At 35.1% G+C, this 21189-nt stretch overlaps 2 protein-coding genes across 5 annotated transcripts; both read right to left on the bottom strand.

Moving 5' to 3' along the window:
* Positions 1-7361: 7361 nt before the first annotated feature.
* Positions 7362-10924, bottom strand: LOC146538727 (mitochondrial ribosome-associated GTPase 2). 2 transcript variants are annotated; one of them, XM_085187342.1, is made up of 6 exons: positions 10587-10924; positions 9735-9861; positions 9099-9226; positions 8566-8752; positions 8085-8171; positions 7362-7693 (listed from the first exon to the last, which is right to left on the bottom strand). In XM_085187342.1, the coding sequence occupies exons 1-6, from the start codon at positions 10857-10859 to the stop codon at positions 7377-7379; spliced, it is 1119 nt and encodes a 372-aa protein (XP_085043468.1). In that variant the 5' UTR covers positions 10860-10924; the 3' UTR covers positions 7362-7376. The 2 variants fall into 2 exon arrangements, with proteins under 2 accessions (XP_085043468.1, XP_085043469.1); XM_085187343.1 differs by having other exon boundaries at positions 8064-8171; positions 10587-10921.
* Positions 10925-11312: 388 nt separating this feature from the next.
* Positions 11313-20977, bottom strand: LOC146538726 (zinc finger Y-chromosomal protein-like). Of its 3 annotated transcripts, none has more exons than XR_014878085.1 (15): positions 20721-20977; positions 19952-20062; positions 17628-17825; positions 16995-17139; positions 16614-16747; positions 15927-16055; positions 15108-15196; positions 14894-15013; positions 14557-14664; positions 14080-14200; positions 13520-13602; positions 13277-13394; positions 12659-12763; positions 11719-12141; positions 11313-11396 (listed from the first exon to the last, which is right to left on the bottom strand). XR_014878085.1 is itself a non-coding variant. In XM_085187334.1 (15 exons), the coding sequence occupies exons 1-15, from the start codon at positions 20835-20837 to the stop codon at positions 11376-11378; spliced, it is 1734 nt and encodes a 577-aa protein (XP_085043460.1). In that variant the 5' UTR covers positions 20838-20977; the 3' UTR covers positions 11313-11375. The 3 variants fall into 3 exon arrangements, 2 of the variants coding, with proteins under 2 accessions (XP_085043460.1, XP_085043459.1); XM_085187334.1 differs by having other exon boundaries at positions 12007-12141; XM_085187333.1 differs by having other exon boundaries at positions 11313-12141.
* Positions 20978-21189: the final 212 nt, after the last annotated feature.

Here is a 21189-nt window from a genome sequence, read left to right as displayed (position 1 = left end):
TTCTCCCAGTCTCGGCATTAACAACCTTCCAAGTGGCTTCAATTTTATTATTACTATTTCTGATTTTTGTTTTAATAAATAAAGATTTAGCAATTTTGCAAACTCTTTTGAAAATTTTAGAGTAAGATTTTAAGTACTCTTTAAACTCTTCACCACTATTAAACTGTTTCTCATAATATAACATATACAGTGTCTCCCTACTCTTATAAATACCTGCTGTGGCCCAGTCTCCAAAGATAGGACTATCAGTAATTGTAATCTCTTTGGGAGTAAATATTGAATGAAATTTATTAATAAAAGAGTAAAAAAAAGAATTGTACAAAGAATTGGGAGGTAAAGTTATATCTAAAACTAGTAAATTAGTTAGTAAACTAACTCTCATACGTTCCAAACGACTAGCTGTGACAGGTACAAAAGCAATTCTTTTCTTAGCCACCTGTTTTTTCTTACTATAGAATTCTACTAGCTGACCAGAGTGGTCAGAATCCAATTTATTAATAATGCTTTTGTAGCATGGAATAATGTCAGTAAATATGTTATCTATACAAGTACTAGTCGTAGGAGTTATTCTGGTTGGCTCCATAAATAAATTTGTAGGGAACATTACTTATTCTAAATTAATATTATTACATTTACTAAAATCATCCGCACGCAGCGCATTGGAACAATTCAAACCTGTTCCGAGTTTTTTTGCTATGCGTGTCGTAGGCTGCTAGCTAGCATCGCCACGTTTAAAGAGTCGGCTAGAATCGTTTGCGACATTCACTTGTGTATCCATTGCTCTCTTAGCTTGCATTCAATTCTCAACCTTAACTTCTTGCTATTACGTGCTAGTTTAGCTTGTATTTTCTATTGGTATTTATTTAAATTTCTTTATTTCCTTCTGTGATTATTTTCTCTTCACGTATCTGTGAGTTAAATAAATTTGGACAATTTCTCCACAAAAATTGGATTTTTAATTTTACTCATTTAGTGTAAAATAAATAAGATCATATTAAATAGTGGTATCACATCTTCAACCGCTATATTGGTGACCCCTAAATTGGTGAGCACTACAATAAATACCTACGTTTACTGCTGGCAAGAAGATTTAAAACGGCAGGAGGCCATTTTAACGACCTTGGCAAGTGACCTCTGATACAAGATGGAGGACGCGACTACATCCAACGTGTGCAGAATTGGCGTACGTATTCCACCATTCTGGCCGGAAGAACCAGCCCTTTGGTTTTCACAAATGGAAGGTCAGTTTGCTTTATCTAATATAACAAGTGATATTACAAAATGTTATTACGTTGCCGCTCAGTTAGATAATCAATTTGCTGTCGAGGTGAAGGATATTATCATTTCTCCTCCCGAGACGGATAAATACATCACTCTTAAAACGCAACTGATTAAAAGATTGTCTGCGTCCTAAGAAAAGAAAGTGATGCAGTTGCTGAGGCACGAGCAGCTAGGTGATCGCAAGCCATCACAGTTTCTGCGATACATGCAAGATCTTGCGGGTTCATCTGTCCCCAAGGATTTTTTAAAAACATTATGGTCGAGTAGGTTACCACAAAACATTCAAACGGTTATAGCTTCACAGCCTGATCTGCCTATCGAAAAATTAGCTGACCTGGCAGACAAGGTGCATGAGATAGCACCCTCATCACCACAGGTCGCAAGCACATCTGCGATGGCCACACCCCCTGCATCCTCCATGTTGGAAGAAATGGCCAAGCAGATTCAACTCCTGACCAAGCAGGTATCGGAACTCTCGACCCAGGTACGTCACAACTCGGTCTCATCAAAATTTAAAGAGCGTTCCCGGAGCCATTCCAGACATCGCAGGAAGTCGACTACCCGGCAAAAGTGTTGGTACCATTTTAAATTTGGTTCAAATGCTAAAAAATGTGTGCAGCCATGTAATTACGGAGAGTCGGAAAACTCTCTGGGCAGCCGGAAGTAGCGGCCAACGTCTGCCCTTTACCTACAGGCCGTCTTTTCATTACCGACCGTATTTCAAAAATGCTTTTCCTCATTGATACTGGCTCGGATCTCTGCGTTTTTCCACGGTTGGCTACCAAGGCGCCCTGTACCAAGACAAAGTATGAACTCATGGCGGCGAACGGTACAGTCATTCATACTTACGGTCCTACATTGTTACACTTAGACCTAGGACTAAAGCGTACTTTCACCTGGAAATTTACCATCGCTGATGTTTCAAAGCCCATTATCGGCGTAGATTTTTTGATATTTTACAATCTTCTTGTAGATTGCAGATGTCAGCGACTCGTCGATGGAAATACTACTCTGTCAGTACAAGCAATAAAAGAAAATATCTCCGATGACCTTGCGTCAGTCAAAGCCATTTCGGGAGAATCAAAATACCATCAGCTGCTTCATGAGTTTCCAGAGGTAACGAGACCATCAGGTACGTCTTCCTTACCTAAGCATAATACCGTGCATTACATCAAAACCATTCCCGGACCACCGGTTACCAGTAGACCTCGTCGTTTTGACCCAGTTAGACTGAAAGCAGCCAAAAAAGAATTTGACGATATGCTGTCACAGGGAACTGCCCGCTCCTCTAACAGTTCGTGGTCGTCCGCTCTGCACTTAGTTAAGAAGAAGGACGACGGATGGAGACCATGTGGTGATTACAGAGCACTCAATGCTCGCACAGTACCTGACAGGTATCCGATACGCCATATCCAGGATTTTTCCTACCAACTCTCTGGTTGTACAGTATTTTCAACTATCGATCTAGTCAAGGCGTACAATCAAATACCAGTACACGTCAATGATATCCACAAAACAGCCATTACAACTCCTTTTGGACTTTTCGAGTTCCCGTACATGACCTTCGGACTGCGCAATGCAGCACAAACCTTTCAGAGGTTCATGGACGAAGTGCTACGTGATTTTGATGACTTTTGTTTTGGTTACTTAGACGACATTTTGGTATTTTCCAGTTCTGAAGAACAACATCAGCGCCACATCAGACTACTCTTCACCAGGCTCAAAGAGTATGGTGTTTTGATAAACACATCCAAGTGTGTCTTCGGGCAGCGACAGGTAAAATTTCTTGGTTACCTAATGTCAGATTCTGGGACTCAACCTTTAGAGACGAACGTAAAGAGCATAGAGGAGTGCAATGTGCCGAAAACTGCTAAGGAATTACGATGTTTCCTCGGTATGTTCAATTTTTATCGGCGTTTTATTCCCGACGCCGCAAATATCCAAGCACCATTAGATGCTGCGCTTCTAGGACCTAAGATGAAAGGAGCTAAGCCGATCACTATGACGCCGGAGATGATGGAAGCCTTTCAAAAATGTAAGACTTGTTTATCTCAAGCCACATTACTGGCTCACCCAGATCCTTCTGCAGAGCTAGCTATTGCCACTGATGCTTCTGATGTCGGAATTGGAGCAGTTCTTCAACAACGTGTTAATAACGTATGGCAACCTCTTGGTTTCTTTTCTAAAAAATTAACATCTGCGCAGAAGAAGTATAGTCCTTACGACAGAGAACTGTTAGCCATTTATGAAGCCATTAAATATTTTCGACACATGGTTGAGGCTCGAAACTTCGTGATTCATACGGATCATAAACCTCTCACATATGCATTCAACATTAACAGGGAGAAATGCTCACCGCGCCAATATCGGTACTTTGATTATATTTCTCAGTTCACAACTTTTATTCAATACTTACCAGGACGTTTGAACGTAGTGGCTGATACTCTGTCACGACTGGAAGAGGTGAGTCGATCTATTGATTACCAGGCTCTAGCACTTGCTCAAGATACTGATCCTGAACTGCTAGGTCTGCTTCAAAAAGGCTCATCGTTAAAACTGGCTAAGGTAGATTTGCCAGACTCTAACCATAAGTTATACTGTGACGTATCAATGTCTTCTCCGCGCCCGTTCATTACTGAGAAGTTTCGCCGACAAGTTTTTGAAACTTTACACAGCTTGAGCCATCCTGGTAGGACAGCTACAGTGCGGCTGGTTACACAGAGATTTGTATGGCCAGGGATTCGCAAGGACTGTAGAGAGTGGACACGAGAGTGTATACTTTGTCAAAAGAGCAAAGTTCACCGTCATACCCTTGCTCCCTTATCCTCAATTCCAACTCCTACATCGAGGTTTGCATACATCCACCTCGACATCGTCGGACCTTTAACTATTTCGTCTGATTTCAGATATTGTCTTACTGTCATCGACCGTTTCACACGATGGCCTGAGGCATTCCCACTTAAGGACATCACAGCTGATTCCTGTGCTGCCGCTCTTCTCTCTGGTTGGATAGCAAGATTTGGTTGCCCTCTTCGAATTACAACCGACAGGGGTCGTCAATTCGAGTCGCATCTCTTCAAGGCACTATCAGCCATGGTTGGTGCACATCACTTTACGACTACTTCGTATCATCCAGCTTCCAACGGCTTGATCGAGAGACTCCATCGGCAGCTGAAGGCAGCTATCATGTGCCATCCCTCTTCGACCTGGACAGAAGCACTTCCGTTAGTGCTGCTGGGCATCCGTAGTGCCTGGAAGGATGACATTCAGGCTTCAGCGGCTGAGCTGGTCTACGGGGAGCCCCTTCGACTTCCAGGGCAATTTCTGGCACCCTCAGAAGACTACAGGACTGCAGATATCACAAATCTGGTCACTCGTCTTCGTGCAGGTATGGCACGACTCTCACCGAAGCCCACGTCATGGCATAGGACAGGTCCTTTTTATATGCCAGCTGACCTTGCAGAGGCAACACATGTTTTTTTACGGCAGGACCACGTCCGCAAACCACTGGAACCACCTTATGCAGGCCCATACAAGGTTCTCAAGAGGACTCCTAAATATTTCAAAATAGACATATGTGGTAAGCCTAATAACGTTAGTGTGGACAGGATCAAGCCCGCATATGTTACGCGAGAGGCCGTTCCTGCATCAAAGAGGATAATAACAGCACCAAAGGCTATCTCTCAATCTGACGTGGAGCAGACACTTGAGAGGCGGACAAGAAGCGGAAGAAGAGTCAAGTTTCCAGACTACTATCGCCCTTAACCAGGTCTCTGGGGGGGAGTACTGTAGGGAACATTACTTATTCTAAATTAATATTATTACATTTACTAAAATCATCCGCACGCAGCGCATTGGAACAATTCAAACCTGTTCCGAGTTTTTTTGCTATGCGTGTCGTAGGCTGCTAGCTAGCATCGCCACGTTTAAAGAGTCGGCTAGAATCGTTTGCGACATTCACTTGTGTATCCATTGCTCTCTTAGCTTGCATTCAATTCTCAACCTTAACTTCTTGCTATTACGTGCTAGTTTAGCTTGTATTTTCTATTGGTATTTATTTAAATTTCTTTATTTCCTTCTGTGATTATTTTCTCTTCACGTATCTGTGAGTTAAATAAATTTGGACAATTTCTCCACAAAAATTGGATTTTTAATTTTACTCATTTAGTGTAAAATAAATAAGATCATATTAAATAGTGGTATCACATCTTCAACCGCTATAAATTAAGTAAATTGTGTGACTTAAAAAGACTTAATAAATTAATTTTCCGCTTCTGGCTGATTTTTACAATAAGGAAATGTAAACAAAATTATTTTACTTATATCTAAGTTTAATAATGACTCACAATAGTAATTTAACTGTTGTTTGTTTAAATTTCCCCTATTACTTGATAATATAACAAGTTTGTCACACTTATTACATTTATAACTTAAACTTCTTTGCATGAGAACTTCAAAGGATGCTGATGGATAACAAAAACTAACAGCTGACTGTCCCGGTAAACAAGAATTCAAAATTGAACCCATATTCCTTCCAATATCATCACTAAATAAAACTATGTTTTGTGCATTAACTAATGAACTAGGTTCATGAATTGATGCACCAAATGACTGCTGTGACCTGAACCTACTACTACTATTATTATGAAGGCTGTCACACAAGGGGTCGGTCTAGGGGACACACACCGGAGTACTTGCAGGCGATTGCTGTGATGAACGGGCACAATCACAAGAGTGATTGTTGATTAAAGAATCAAAACGTTCAGTGTTATTTGTGGACAGTGTAATAAGATTGTCCATCGCCTTGGAATACTCTTGTATTTCGTTCAATGAATTGACATACTTTTTATTAAGTATATCAAGAGAGTCTTTTAAATAATTAATTTCACTTTGTAGTGCTTGTGTGTCAGCTTCATAATTTAACCTACACTTATCTAGTTTTTTTGTGCACATTTCTAAATCATCATATAGTTCCAATTTCTCCTTACTTAATTTTGCACACTTGGACATATAACTATGTTGTTTTATTAATTTTTTAGTTTTGACAATAAACTTATTGATTTTTATGTATTTTTTTAGTTTGTTTCTACTGCAGTGAGGCAGACTTGATCCTTTTTTAAGATTGAATAATGATGTGTCATTCTTGGTGAGATCAATAATTGAGTGACTATGTCTGTCCAACACAGGAGAAACCAACTGCGGGGCACTCTCAACTAACTCATTATACAAGCTAATATTATGTAACACGGTAGCATTCTGAGCATCCTCCTGTAACTTAGTAATGAGTGTGTGAGCCTCTCGCAGCTCCTGCTCCAAGGTAGTTATCCTAATAAGGGCATGCTCATATTCATCGCTGCACCGGTCAAACTTATCTACTAAATCTTTGAGAGTATCCCGTTCCTTTACAATTGTTGTTAATTCTATGTGTATAGCAGTCATTTCTTTCTTAAGCCTAGTGTTATTATCTAGTAACTGTAAAAGTTCTATTTCATTATCTTGCCTTTCACACTGTAATTGGGCACACAAATCCTTAGTGTTTTTTAATTCTTGTAAAGTCAGTTGGAATTTGGACTCCTCCTGACGAGATAGTGCTCTGCGAGTCATCATTTTGAGTAGAGTATTTTTTGAGTAACGTCAAGGATTTGGATTATATGCAAATAACGGGTAGTTTATGCACGACGGAAAACTAAGCTTTAACTACTAATTTACGCAAGTAAACCACAATTAAATCAACGTTATATGGTTTCTATAGCACCTAATAATTAAAAACAATGATAAAAACGCGTACTTACAGTAAAATATACTTAAATATTATGCCGGCACACTACCAGTCACTTACACAAAGAAAACTTTACAATTCACAATAAAATCTATTTAAAACATAAAAACTATTATAATTACGTAAGTAACACTATTTGCTTAATTAAATTTAGCAATTATTGTGGAAATGGGCTTCAAATTGAATTAAATTACATTAAATTAAAATTCTCAGTCGGAATCAGCTGTTAGCACCGGGGTTGCCAGAAGCGAAAAAATTCAGAAAAGGAAATCTTCCAAAAATAAAAAAAATACACAAAACATCATCGAAACACAATTTATTTATCAACACTATCATATATATTTCTAAATATCCGCAATAATTCACTCAAATTAATGCCAGTTTTCGCTGAAATTCCAACAACTTTTAAATCGTCCGAGTCTTCCAATTCTTCTTTGACTTCCTCAAAAGATTCTTTAGCTTCTTGCATATCTATTTTATTAACGACGACACAACGGGGTTTTTTTGTCAGATTTTCACTATATTTAAATAACTCGTCATTTAATATTTGATACTGGGACAGCGGCGAGTCTGTGCCGTCCAAAAGGAAGATTAGTCCTCGACATCTTTCAACGTGTTGTAAGAATTGAATTCCTACAAAATTTAGATACGACATAATATCCTAGTTCCTAAATAGAGAATATTTTCTCTATTTAGGAACTAGATGCTTGGTCTACATTTTATAGGGAAATAAAGTAAAAAAACATTTTATAAGAGATATTTACAAGTTGTTTTTTTTATATTTTCGTGCTTTTACACGAGTAATTGCTTTGATTCCCACTCGGCATCACATTTATGATAACATCTAAAATAATTTTAGTTTTCTCTGGTAGTCCAAAGTACGGTTTTTAGTTCCGCAGCTCAACAAGACCCCAAAGTTGAACAAAATCCATATTCTATAAACATAGTGTTTTGACACTCACAAAATTAAAATAATTAAAAGCTTTAAATATTATAGGCTTACCAAGTTAGCCAGCAAGCTTACCAAGTCCATAATTTTTGTGTGAGCCGGGAATCAAACCTGGTAAGTCCGCTATCGCCACTTGCTCGTAGTCGTCGTATGGAACCATTCCTAGAAGGAAACATTTAGCAACATTTTTTTTCAAAGAAAGAACGTGTTGATTATTTCTGGGAAGAGTTGGAAGAGATTAGAAGAGAAGAAACAATTAGAAGTAATTACTTTTATTGTGAATTCTCCTAATTTATTATAATAAACGTGGCTATATTATGTAAGATATATGAAATATCTCCAATGTAGTAAATTGAATAACTATATTGTTTTTTTAAGAGTGGACAAAGTAATCACGAGCACGACTAACACAGAGACTGACTGCACAACGCGAAAGTTACGGGTTTAATTGCTACTCGGGACAAGACAAAGGGCAAGTTGATCTCCCCCGTTCCTGGAAATCCTAAAAAAAACTGCTAACAAAAATTAACAAAGAAATTAGAAGAAAGTCACTAACCGATATGCGGACGCAGTGTCGTAAACGGATAGGGCGCGACGGTAGGCCTCGCCCTAGTCACCGCTCGGAGTAGGGTGCTCTTCCCTGCGTTGGGCAGCCCTATGAGCCCTAGGTGAGCCATCGAGCGGACTTCTAAAAAGTATTGATTGGTCTCACCGACAGCACCATATTCAGCTATCATTGGAGCCTGAGATAGAATAGAATATATCTTTTTAAGCTTCACGTTGTATTCCGAATAAAGCAGAGCAGACAGAGGGAACCTAGTATAGTTCTCTATTAATAGTTTTTTTTGACGAATAAGAGATAAAAAAATCATAAATGTAGGTGCACGGGAAGTACCCTATAGGTTTTGAATACGCGAATTTTGTAGAGAATGCATCATAAGCGATGCGTATCGTATATTTTGATTGCGTTGCTATAAAAGTGTTTTTTTAATAATTATTTGAAGCCTTGTTTTAATTCATTACCTTTCCTACTTTATTTAATATTTCCAATAGTTTCTTAGAATATATATATCTAAGAAACATGCCTACCTGCTCAGTAGAAGTTAGAAAGAACCTGTTTCCTCTCCCTCCGGCGCCCCCTCGAGCGGCTACGAACATTGTACCCTCGTCTTGTAGATCACCAATTACTCGGCCAGTGGCGTCTCTTATTATTGTACCTATAAATGTATTATGTATCAAGAAAAACTTCTTTTTTTAGGAGGGTAGAGGAAAGAGAATCTAGTGTTAAGATGAAGACAAGCGAAATTTGAATAGCAACGTGTTGAGACTTGTTAGAGCAGGAAAATGATACCGTACGGCAATCGAACCCACGACCGTCGCGATCAAAATATATTTTTATTTTATATACGACAGCTAACATTTGCACTTTATCCAATAATGTTATTAAAGTTAGTTAACAACATTTATGAGTAAATGTGACAAATATAGGTTCAATTACCAGTGAGAATAATTATTTATTTTAGAATAATTGTTTATTCTCTCCAAAATGGAGTAAAGAGTGGAAGTAAAAATAATAACGCTTTGCCTCACTATCAGAGTAAGAAAAAAAGAATTGTTCTGCAAGTGGGAATCAAACACAAAACTTCATGTTTACGGTAACACCCTTATGCCACTGCGTCACAACAACCTCCACACTTCTATGCATAATAATTTCGTATTTATTACCTAAAGGAACTTCAATAATAGCGTGTTCTGCATTTTTTCCATTACAATCTTTGTTAGCACCTCTCGCTCCATGTTTCGCCAGGATCACTGAGTGACAGTGATTTAAACTTTTTTTACTGTGGGTTGCCTATTATTATAAAAGAAATATGTTATTTTATGTATACTTAAAATTATAGAACTGAAGAGTTCAGTTGGATGAAACATCACGTCACAGTGTTTATCACTCACAACAGAGAATGTGAAATGTGTCTTAAAGAGAAAACATATTTTTTTATAGCTTTATGCTTTAGCCCTGGAAGCTATAGAGAATGGTGCACCAATCAAACATGTCATCAGCCCCTTCATACATACTCTCTTTGTTGACTCCAGTACCATAGATACTAAGATCTCAAAGTTCTTTAACACATCTATACCATTTCATTTTAATCTTACTTTCATTCAGGCTTAGATTATTGTTTTCACTTTCTTCTTTCATATCCTTCTTTCATAATGGTGACAAATTTCTGCAACTTGCTTTCTGATGATGTCATGCAGTCTGTATTATCTGCATATTAAAGGCCGTTTACCTTCAGGTCACTTATATTTAAAGCCATGTCAGTTTGTTTCATTCCTATTGCAAATACCTACTAATATAATAACCGTGAAAGTTTGTTAGTATAGATCTTTATGGTACTTTCACACAAGAACTACTGGTTGTATCTAGATGATTAATTACAGTAATATAGCTTATACAGAATAATATATAGGCACAATTTATGTAGTGACTGAATAATTTGACTATAATATAATAATAATTTCAAGAGTGTGAATCATATGTATCATACTCTCTAGTCTTATAAACAAGTTTCTTACCTGAAAAATGACGTGTCCACCATGTCCACCATCCCCTCCATTGGGTCCAGCTTGTTCTTTACACCAAGCACTTAAAAAGGACACACAGCCATCTCCTCCATTACCCGCCACAGCCCTAACTCTACAAGCATCGACGTAAAATTGTACATTCTTACGCGTGGACTTAGCTTTTAGACTTCTTAACGCTTTTGGCGTATATTCATTTGAGGAATTGCGTTTAATTTGTGATAATAATATTGTTTTTACATTTTTTACTAGTAATGCGAGGTTCATATTTGTTTTGGTTTCGAGGTTACTTGGAGTGACAGCTGTCAATGTTAATTGAGATTTGACATTTCGTTCGGAAATAAATGTATGTTGTAAAAGAAAAAGAATTAAAAGAAATATTCATAGCTCTTACATTTTTTTCCAAAAAAATATTTTACGAGGACATTCTCTTTTATTAATATTATTTTCCTTTGATACATTATATATATTTTTTAAAAGTGAAAATATACATTTTTCTTTTATCATACTCTTATACTATAAGGCTTAACAACTTATGTTTCGCTCTGTACCGGAGATCTGTGTCGTTGCTTTTATTTCTTGTACAAGTTTTTATTTATTTGTAATTGATAATATGCTGTTGTTGTTTTTTTTCAGTAATAATAAATAATTGATAGGCACTTTGCAGTTAGCAGTCACGCACGGCAGTATAAAAACAATAAGGAATAATAATAAAATAAATAAGGTAAAAAAATATATTTTAATTTATGAGCATTTCTTTACTGATGAGACTGTAGCGGTAATCTATTCTGCATTTCGTCTAGGCTGAAAAATAAAGATAATTAAGATTTCAAAATGAGATGAAACATTTTATGAAATTGAAATGAAATAAAATAATAAAATTTTTATAAAGAGTCTCCTTACTTATCTTACTTTATTAAGTAAACTAAAGGGAGCAGGCAGATTCCCAATTCGATTCCCAATGATATAACAACAAACAAACAAAAAATTTAAATACTTTTTTTAAAACTATATTTTTTTTAAAACTATTATTATTTTGGTAAAAAAATGGTTAAATCATCCATTTTACAGAAGATATCTTTGTATCGTACTTTAAATTCTAGCTTTATTCTCATTCAATCCTTACCTCTATGCTCCCGTCCACCTATATACTTACTCCTCCTCCTCTTAGTCCCCATTACCCTGCTACTTCCCTCTCCCTCCCTTAAGTCTTTCATTATCCTTATCTTATCCTTCTTAAATCACCCTCCTCTTTCCATTCCTCTCTTTGTTGTACTCCCCCTTGCCCTTCCCTTCCCTTCTATTCTACTCCTTACCCTTCTATTTACTTCCCCTTATTCTTCTACTCTCTTTCCCATCTATTCTTTTCTCTTGTTTAATTCTCTTTTACTTTATTTTTGTATTTCCTTCTCACCTTAGTCTTTAAATGCACCAATTTATTATGATTGTACAGTACGGCCTCATATCCGAAGGCGGCAGGGCACTTTGTACAACGGAAGGGTCTTTCTCCCGTGTGGGTCCTTATGTGACCTTCTAAACACTTCTTAGTCTGTTTTTTGGGGAAAAAAATGGGTTTTTTAATCGACTTCAAACTAAAAGGTCTTTGTTTAACTTCACGCTGTATCCCACTTAAGCAGAGGGAACCTAGTGTTAAGCTACTCCGATATCCATGTACCGCCGAATTTTTGTTGACGCTGCGTGTTGAGTAGCCGAACTCAACGTCGCGCTCTGTCTTGTTAATAGAGCGAGGAAATGTATAAAACATTTATTTTACTCGACTGGAAGTGGTGAGCACAGGTGTGCGTGTACTGTAAGCGCGACCAGTTGTGAGTTCGATTCGTCCAATGCAATGCTTGTGCTCTGCGACAAACGGCCTCAGTATGTGTATTTGCATGGAATATTTTTAGTATGCGGGTGAAGTAAATACACTTTATACTATAATGAAAAAAGTTTAGTTAAATAGTAGAGGAAGGAGTTAACAAGGAGTGTTCGAGATAGAGAGCCGATCCTGTATTTTTATGTGTAATGGATAGACGGTGTGTGTGTGCGTGTTTGTGTACACTCACAGTGTAGGTCTTCCCGCACACGTCGCACACGTGATTGCGCAGGAGGCGCGCGGCGCGGTGCTGCATGCGGCGGTGCGTGCGTAGCACCGTGCGCGACGAGCACGACTATAACGATACACAAAATATATGTTTATTAACAGAATCTAAGTTGGGAATAGAGTATCTTAATAATAAGTTTCCTCTGCATGCCGTCATATGCGGGATACAGCGAGAAACAGTGATAAAATCTGGGTACGAGTTGTACGGAGCACTGTGAAATGAACACAGCTATGCATATGTATAAATAAGTTTATATTTATAATATGAAAACCCGGTCAAGCTGCCCGCCCGGTAGCTTACATAAGTTACACCACAACGGTAAAACGGAATATGTATATATTCTGATGTATAAGCTATATTACTGTAAAATTTCATCTTAATCCGTCTAGTAGTTTTTGCGTGAAAATTAAACAAACTTTCACACAAGAATTACTCCAAAAATTCATCCATCCTCACAAATCTTCACATTGATGATGTTAGTAGGATATATTCTTACTAATGCCGTCCATCAGCTCTCCTCTTCAATCCGTACCAACCCCAAAACGCCCCAAAACTAGACAAACACCAGAAAATACTTACAAACTGACATCCCGGTAGAGTACAAGAAATTGGTGTCAATTTCAGATGTACTGCAAGATTGTGTTCCTCGAGACGAGTCCCGTTGACAAACTTCTTTTCACAAAGTTGACAGGCATATCTGTTAAATAAAATAAAAATGTCATGAAATACAATAAAACGTTGACAAAAAAAATCCAATCCAGAAGAAATAAAATTAATATTTACTAAAAAAGTAAAAAGCGAGTCCACAGTCTGTATACTTACTTGAGCCTCGCAGGATCGATGTGCTTCAAATTATATTTTAAATGTTGATTGTAAGACATTTTGTTTTTAAAATTTTTGTCACACTGAAATAAATATGTATATATATAAATGTAGTCAAAACTACTAATAAAGTACGCTTTAGATAGAAATATGAACTATAAAAATTTTGGAATTTACAAAAAATATTAACATTTATTAATTTAAGTTCAGTTACATAAAAATATTAAATGATAGCCAGAAGTTGTAGCATATATTATATACATATTAGTTAATAATAATTTTATATAAGCTTGATTAAAAAGAAGATTAAACTCAGGCGTGAAATGCACACACAACGCACGTGTCTTGACAGTAGGACAATATGTAAATATACATGCGATGGGACAGAGTTCAATTTAAAAAAACATTATAATGTAATTTTTATATTATAGTCAAATGCATAGAACTACCATGTGGCAGTAAAGGCGCTGTCAACACGGTTGCGTGAAAGTGTAACAAACATCCTGCACATTCGTGACATTAGCAGGAAGTAGGATTACTTAGGAGGAGGTCGTACTTACAACATGACAATATAACTGCGCAGACGCATCGTGAGTTACCAAATGTACTTCCATCGCTTTTTTAAATAGAAACTTTTTATTACAACGCGGACATTCGAATTCCTTCTCGCCGTTGTGTATGCTAAAGAGAACAAAAGACTAATATAGTGGTGTTATTTATAAATATAACGACCAAGATTGCTGTCATCATTTCTTGTTATAGTAAGAATACTAAAAAAGAAACAACAGAAGTTGTTTCTTTTTTTAATAAACTAAATTTTCGCCGAAGATAAAACATGGTATATACTGTATACATATAAAATGTTTCCTTTAAATAATAAAAATCCTGTTCAATGGACTAAAAATTATATAATTAAATATTTATTTACGAGTATATGATTATTGGTGTAAAAAGAGAGGTAATTAAGAGGTTTGAAAGTTATTAGTGTACTAATAACTTTCATATATATATATATATATATATATATGTATACTTACAATAAGTGTGTTTTCAAAGATGTCTTATCTCTAAAACTTTTCCCGCACAATTCGCATTTTGGTCTTTCCGCATGATTTTTCTCATGATTTCTTAATTTTGCTAATGTACTGAAAAAAATAAAAAATCAAATTTCAATTAAATGACATAACTATTTAAAAGTGACTGTTATATGGCAGCAAAACGTGGGTATTACAGAAGAAGAATGAAAGAAAGAAGAATGCCGTGGAGATGCGATCTATCGTCGTAGCTTTTAGCGCCCCGTTGTTTCTGACTATCCCGCTAGGGATACAGCGGAAAGCAATAATAAACAATAATGAATCAGTATCTAAAACTCACGTGGCAACAAACCCGCACGAGCACGCGTGCCTGGGCGCGGGTCCGCCGTGCGCGCGCGCCACGTGGTCCGCACACAACGCCGCGCGTGACCAGGTGGCCTGGCACGCGGTGCAGCGCCATCTAGGGAACACACAGGTTTGAATACGCTATCTCAGGGTTATTTCCCGCACTTAGTATATATCATCTTACATACATAAGTACCACTGCCACTCACTTGACTCTATGTCGTCTCCTGTGCGCGGCGAGCGCGTGCGCGTCCCTACATCTGATGTGGCACACTGTACACTCGGCATCGCCATTCGACTAGAATATGTGAAAATACCTTTAAAATAACTGGTTTTATATTAAAGTTTCGTTTTTTTTATTTAGTTGAAAACTTTTTTTACCAGTTTCACGCTGTATCAAGCACACTTCAAGGTAGGCTGAAGGAACCTAGTGTTAAGATACTCCGTTCCCCACTTTCCACGAAATTTTTCGGGACATTGCGTGCTGAGTGGTGGAACTTAACGGCGGGCTACTTGCCTTGGTGCTACAGCAAAGAAATGAAAATAAAATACAGCTTCACGCTGTATCCCGCACACAGCAGGATAGACAGAGGGAACCTAGAGCAAAGACACTCTGTTCACCACTTTCTGCCGAATTCTGGAAGCATTGCGTGTTGAGTGGCAGAACTCAACGCCGAAACGAAAATATTAATAAATAATAATTCATTTCCTCGAGAGAGGATCGAGCAACGAAGCCACGATCGCACTATAACGGCCTCAAAAATTAAATTGAAAAAAGTAATCATAATATATTATGACATTCTATGATTTGGGACGAAGGGAAGTGAGAAGTCTAATGAAATCTCACATCGTGGTTATTGTTTTCTGGTACTTTTGTATTATGACAAAATTATAGTTTTAACCAAGTTAATATATTAATAACAAACACAGAATGTCAATCTCCATTTGAAAAAAATTGTCATAATCATTTGATTGATGACATTAATTTTGACACATGTTTGTCATACTTTTACGTGACATTAATTTACCTTGTCATGCTTTTTCATATGATTATCCAATTTGCACTTGTGATTGAATCCTATAGCACAGTCGTAGCACCGATAGCTGTGTCGTTTAAAAGTTTCACTTTCAAGTGTTTTTAGTCGTTCTTCCTCTACCTGAAATGATTTACAATAGATTTAAAATTATTTAATATTACTTTAAATAACTTATGTAAAATAATAATTAACGCTAACGTGATGATACTGTCTGATACTGTCTGATACTACATTTTTATAACAATCAAATTAAATATGAGAGGTTGGCGCAGCGGCACAAGGGTGTGACTGTAACGCGACGGTTGTGGGTTCGATCCCCACTCGAGGAAGTGAAATATTTATTTACATTTATATTTCCATTTCTTCGCTCTGGTGTCGAGGTAAAGCACGGCGTTGAGTTCTGCCACTCAACACGCAATGCTTCCAGAATTCGGCAGAAAGTGGTGAACAGAGTGTCTTTGCTCTAGGTTCCCTCTGTTTACCCTGCTGTGTGCTGGATACAGCGTGAAGCTGATTTATTTTTATTCAAAAATTATAAAATTAATTATTTTGATTTTAGCCACAAAATATAATTAGTGCTAAGTATAACAAATTATTTTTTAATCCAGTAATTAACTGAAAATGCGTAAGGAATTCTCCATATTCTTCTGAAGCCAAAAATATTTATTTGTCACTGACCTCTTCCCATGACAGCATAACTAGTTGTAGCCTGTCGGTAGCCATATTTAATTTCTCTAGTTTTTGTTTAATCCTGTCATTGCAAACCACTCCAGAGGGCAGTTCACGTTTTTTTACTTTATGTTTTTTGTCACCTGAAATTATAATCTTATAATTTAAATATAAAATATTATAGCTGTTATATTTCATACACTATACAAATATTGTAATTTTTGAACTCATATTGCAAGTTACAGCACAGCTTGTATAAACGCTGCGGTAGTGAGTGCGATGCGCACTCGGGGAAATAAATTATTTCCATTTTCTCGCTCTAACAACAAGGCTGTGGCAACGCCTCAAAGTTTGGGCGGAAATTGCAACATGGACTGTCTATATACTCACTTTCTTTCCTAGTTCCATTCTTTCTCTCTTTCCTTATTATAAGAGGTTCATCATCCGATTCATTGAAATCTTCTTTTGCATTTACTTTTTCTTTATTACTATTTATTTTCTCATTCTCACTTTGATTATCATCTTTTATGTCTAACTGAAAATTTGATTTAGATATTTTATGTTTATTAAATAATAAAATATATATAAAAATTGTTAGACATTTAGGAAATATTATGATTTATTATAATACAGAGTGTTTTTGTCAGCAGCACTTTAAATGAAACCACAGTTTTAGCTACTCTATAAAAACCTTATACAATTATTTATTTATATTTTTTTCCCAAAAATGGAAAGTTATTTTTTCAAACGAATTAAATAATAGAATTGTGGTTGTAAAATAAAACGCTATTTGTTAAGGACACCGCACGTAAACCTATCCGCAGGGACACCGCCGCACACGCCTCTTTGCCAAATCGAGTCGTAGGTATTGGCAATAAAGTTCAAAGTTGTTTAACCTTTAGTAGTATTTTTGTAGTAATGAGTGCTTACGTTATTGGTATCTGCGGTTTCCGTAAGAGGAGCGGTGACGCTTTCACCCTGTATACTGTATTTTATTTATAAAAAAAGTAACAAAAAAATTACCTTTACTTGCCTATCATCATCATCACAAATCAAAAAATCATCATTACATTCATTGAACGTATCATTAAAATGATCATCCTCTATTTTAATGAAAGGAATTTCTATACTTATTGGCATTTTGTCATTATATATAATTTCAGTTATATCTTCATAACTTTTTACAACTAAGGATGATAACGATTCCATTTCATTGTCCTTCTGTAAATAGTTAAGTATGTTTTACAACTCTAGCCATAAGTTCACGCTGTGTCTCGCATATAGCAGTGAGAGAACCTAGTGTTAAGACACTCATTTCCCACTCAACGCCGCGCTTTGTATACCAGTATGGAGAAATAAAAAAAGTGTTAAGATACTTCGTTCCCCAGGCATTGCCCATTTTCGAGAGGTTGCGTGTTGGTGGAACTCAACGCCGCGCCTTGTCTAATAGAGTGGGGAAATGAAAATGATTTAAATATAATTATTCCCCCAGTAATGAATCTTTATTCAAGGATATTATATTTTTTAAATGGGGTTTAAAAAATATGTTTGGAATTTAATTTCTTAATAAAAGACTTGAAATGAAAATCGTAGAGAAATATTTTATTTTACAACAGTTGATATAAAAGTCACATTTTACAATGTAAGTATAATAATAAGTAAATAAATAATAAAGTTTTTATTAAAAAATTAACTTCCACACATAGATTTTTTGTAAATTAAAAAAAAATGTAGGTACATTATTTTTTACAAGAAGTCTACAACTAGGTCTCATTTTTTTATATAAGTACTTAATTTTTTCCTCATTAATAAATACCTTGTGAAGATCTTAAATTTACAATATAATTTTTTATTACACCTTTTCAACTCAATACTATATCCAGCATGTATTAGGATGAGCAGAGCGAACCTGGTGATAAGACACTCTGTTCTCAACTTTCCATACATATTCAAGACATGCCGTGATGATTTGCGTAACTTAACGTCGCATTTAGAGTTATCATAGCGAAAAAATTAACATTATCATTCCTCAGAGTGAGAATGGAACCCACAACCATCACATTTACAGTCAGATGCTGTTACACTACTACAAGTTATATACATATATAAATAACCAAACTTAATATATTATAGCACTTTTTATAGACTACTCACATAAAGGATTTTTTGCAATATCTTAAAGCACATAAAGTGTAACATTATAAAATTTACTAAAGAAAAAAAATAACTCTTTTCTTTTCAATAATTACAATGTATATAAAAAAAGTTCTTTTTATTTAGAAACTAAAGTAAAGTATAATTATTTTAATATTTCAGGTACATTAGAAAAAAGTAGTGATTGTACATAATTTTTTTTTTTCATTCATTATAGATTCATAGATTTTGAACTGCACTATGTTTTGCTTAACAAAATTAAAGTTATACTTTTAAAAGAAAAGTTGCAATAATTTTTATTTATTCCTATTAAAATAAAAAAAATGGATTTTGTATGTCAGTCGGTCTAATAATATAAATAGACTACTAAAATTATTTTTCTTATTAATTACATTTAAGTAAACTCACTCAATTTTTTATTGAGAATTTCAAAACTAATTTTTTGGTCTTGTTTATATTTATATACATTTTATTTACTTGAAGACTTAATTGATTAAAGGTGATATAATTGTCAGTATGTATTAGTTATTCAATAATTTTATAGTGAAATTAGGAAAACTAAAAACATTATGCATTTCTAGTACATTTAACAGAAACATTTGGTGATAAGATTTAGACAAAAATAAATTAATTATAAACACAATTGAAAAATAATGTTTATTTAAGATTCTATGACTGTGTAATTCAGCTCTTTAAGTTACGGATTCAGTATTATCCAGACTAGCAACAGCATAGTGGTATATGTAGATGTCTGTCTGTGGCATTATAGCTTCCAAATAGATAAACTGATTTAGATTTTTTAAATTTGAAATGTGACTGTCACTTGATTAGTGTATTTTTATTGATTATTCAAGAAAATTTGTTCAGCTGTTTGAAAATTATTTTTGGGAGTTTTTAATTATTAATTTTAATTATTATGTTAAATTATCCAGAAATACATTTTTTTCCGAGTGCTCGAGTGCAACAATTAGTATGATAAATTTGAAAGGTCTTGTCTTCAATCAGTTATGTCTTCAGTTTACTTTAAAATATATAAATTCATTTTCTTATTGACACATCCATTTTCTCAATAACTATTAACTAACAAATATGTTATGTAATTCCCATACAATATTGTCAATTATTTAAATAGAAGTGTTACTTTTTGTATAATTCATATATAATTAATAATTTTAAATATTAAAAAGTCTTACATATGAATTTAGTATAAAATGTGCATGTTTCACTTGTTGTTTGAATTTTATAAATTTTCTCAATATTGCTTTACACTCCCAACATAATTGTAATGTATCTGCTTTTCTATCCTGGAAATTAAATTAAATATATCTATTACAACCCAAATATGTTTTATAACCTGTGTAAATTATTGTTATATTATACTGAAACTACAAAATGTTTATAGAAATTGTAGATTATGGGTTATTCTAACTACTGTAAACTTTCATCTAACCTACATGCTTAGTACTTCAATTTAGGTTATGTAATGTAGCCTTTCCCGGTAAATGGGCGCTCCAACACAAAAATATTTTTTCAAAATATAATCAAATATTTTTTCAGTAGTGCCTGAGATTAGATTTATAATATAATATTAATTATATAAAAAAGGGCATAAAGGGTTGTGTAACACACGATACAATATCTTTTCATATTTACACATGAAAAAATAAAATTCTGCGAGATCTGAACCCACTGTTTTATAAAAAAGTATTATTAGCTACCCAAGTGCCAAAACAGATTTATTTTAATAGCTTCTCGCTGTATCCCGCATATAGTAGAGAAGGCAAAGAATATCTAGTGTCAAGACACTTTCGAGTTCCCAACTTTCCGCCAAATTTTAGAAAGATTGCGTGTTGACTGGGGAAAATCAACTTTTACTCCCCTATCATGGGAACCAAACCTACAACCGCCGCGTTTACAGTTAAATAAGTTATTATGTAATACATAAATTGAAATACAACTCACGATTTTAGTGAAACTGTAGAATATCTTTGTTTCGTAATCGTCTAAATCAAGAAGACTTCTGTCAGCGCTTAGACAACCTTGACATACCTTTAACCTCACGTTTACATATTTAGCCATTTTATATTTTAAAATACATTACTTGTGTTAATAAAGTTATATCATTCTTTTTGTTTACAAAAAGTCGAAATATCAATCAATACTGCGCTTTGACAGTCAGCTTAGTTTTGACGGCGGTTGCTTTTTTTTGAAGTGTGGCAAAGGTAATAAGTTATACAGTCTTTATATTTAGTGACATACGGACTACGATAATAATTATTTAATACTTTATTGTTTTAATTACATAAAATGAATTTATTTTAAATAATAAATTAATATAAGCCATACGTTCTCATCAAGCTATGTCGAAATTCTTATACGTACATCATCCCTGTAGGGAACTTTTTACAAATTTCCGCTACCCGAAGATAAA

Source organism: Heliconius melpomene, chromosome 6 (genome assembly GCF_056956725.1).
Source record: "Heliconius melpomene rosina isolate 202511_hmr_F chromosome 6, ASM5695672v1, whole genome shotgun sequence".
NCBI lineage: Eukaryota > Metazoa > Arthropoda > Insecta > Lepidoptera > Nymphalidae > Heliconius > Heliconius melpomene.
This window is presented reverse-complemented; position numbering and strand designations above follow the sequence as displayed.

Excerpts from the sequence above, each read along its gene's own strand:
- LOC146538727 (XM_085187342.1), bottom strand. The coding sequence starts at position 10,859 with ATGAACCTCGCATTACTAGTAAAAAATGTAAAAACAATATTATTATCA. Across the intron at positions 9,862-10,586 it reads GTGGACACGTCATTTTTCAG|GCAACCCACAGTAAAAAAAG; the intron begins GTAAGAAACTTG and ends TTATAATAATAG. Across the intron at positions 7,694-8,084 it reads ACACAAAAATTATGGACTTG|GAATTCAATTCTTACAACAC; the intron begins GTAAGCTTGCTG and ends TAAATTTTGTAG.
- LOC146538726 (XM_085187333.1), bottom strand. The coding sequence starts at position 20,837 with ATGGCTAAATATGTAAACGTGAGGTTAAAGGTATGTCAAGGTTGTCTA. Across the intron at positions 13,603-14,079 it reads CGCAGTTATATTGTCATGTT|TGTGACAAAAATTTTAAAAA; the intron begins GTAAGTACGACC and ends TATTTATTTCAG. Across the intron at positions 13,395-13,519 it reads ATCGATCCTGCGAGGCTCAA|ATATGCCTGTCAACTTTGTG; the intron begins GTAAGTATACAG and ends TTTATTTAACAG.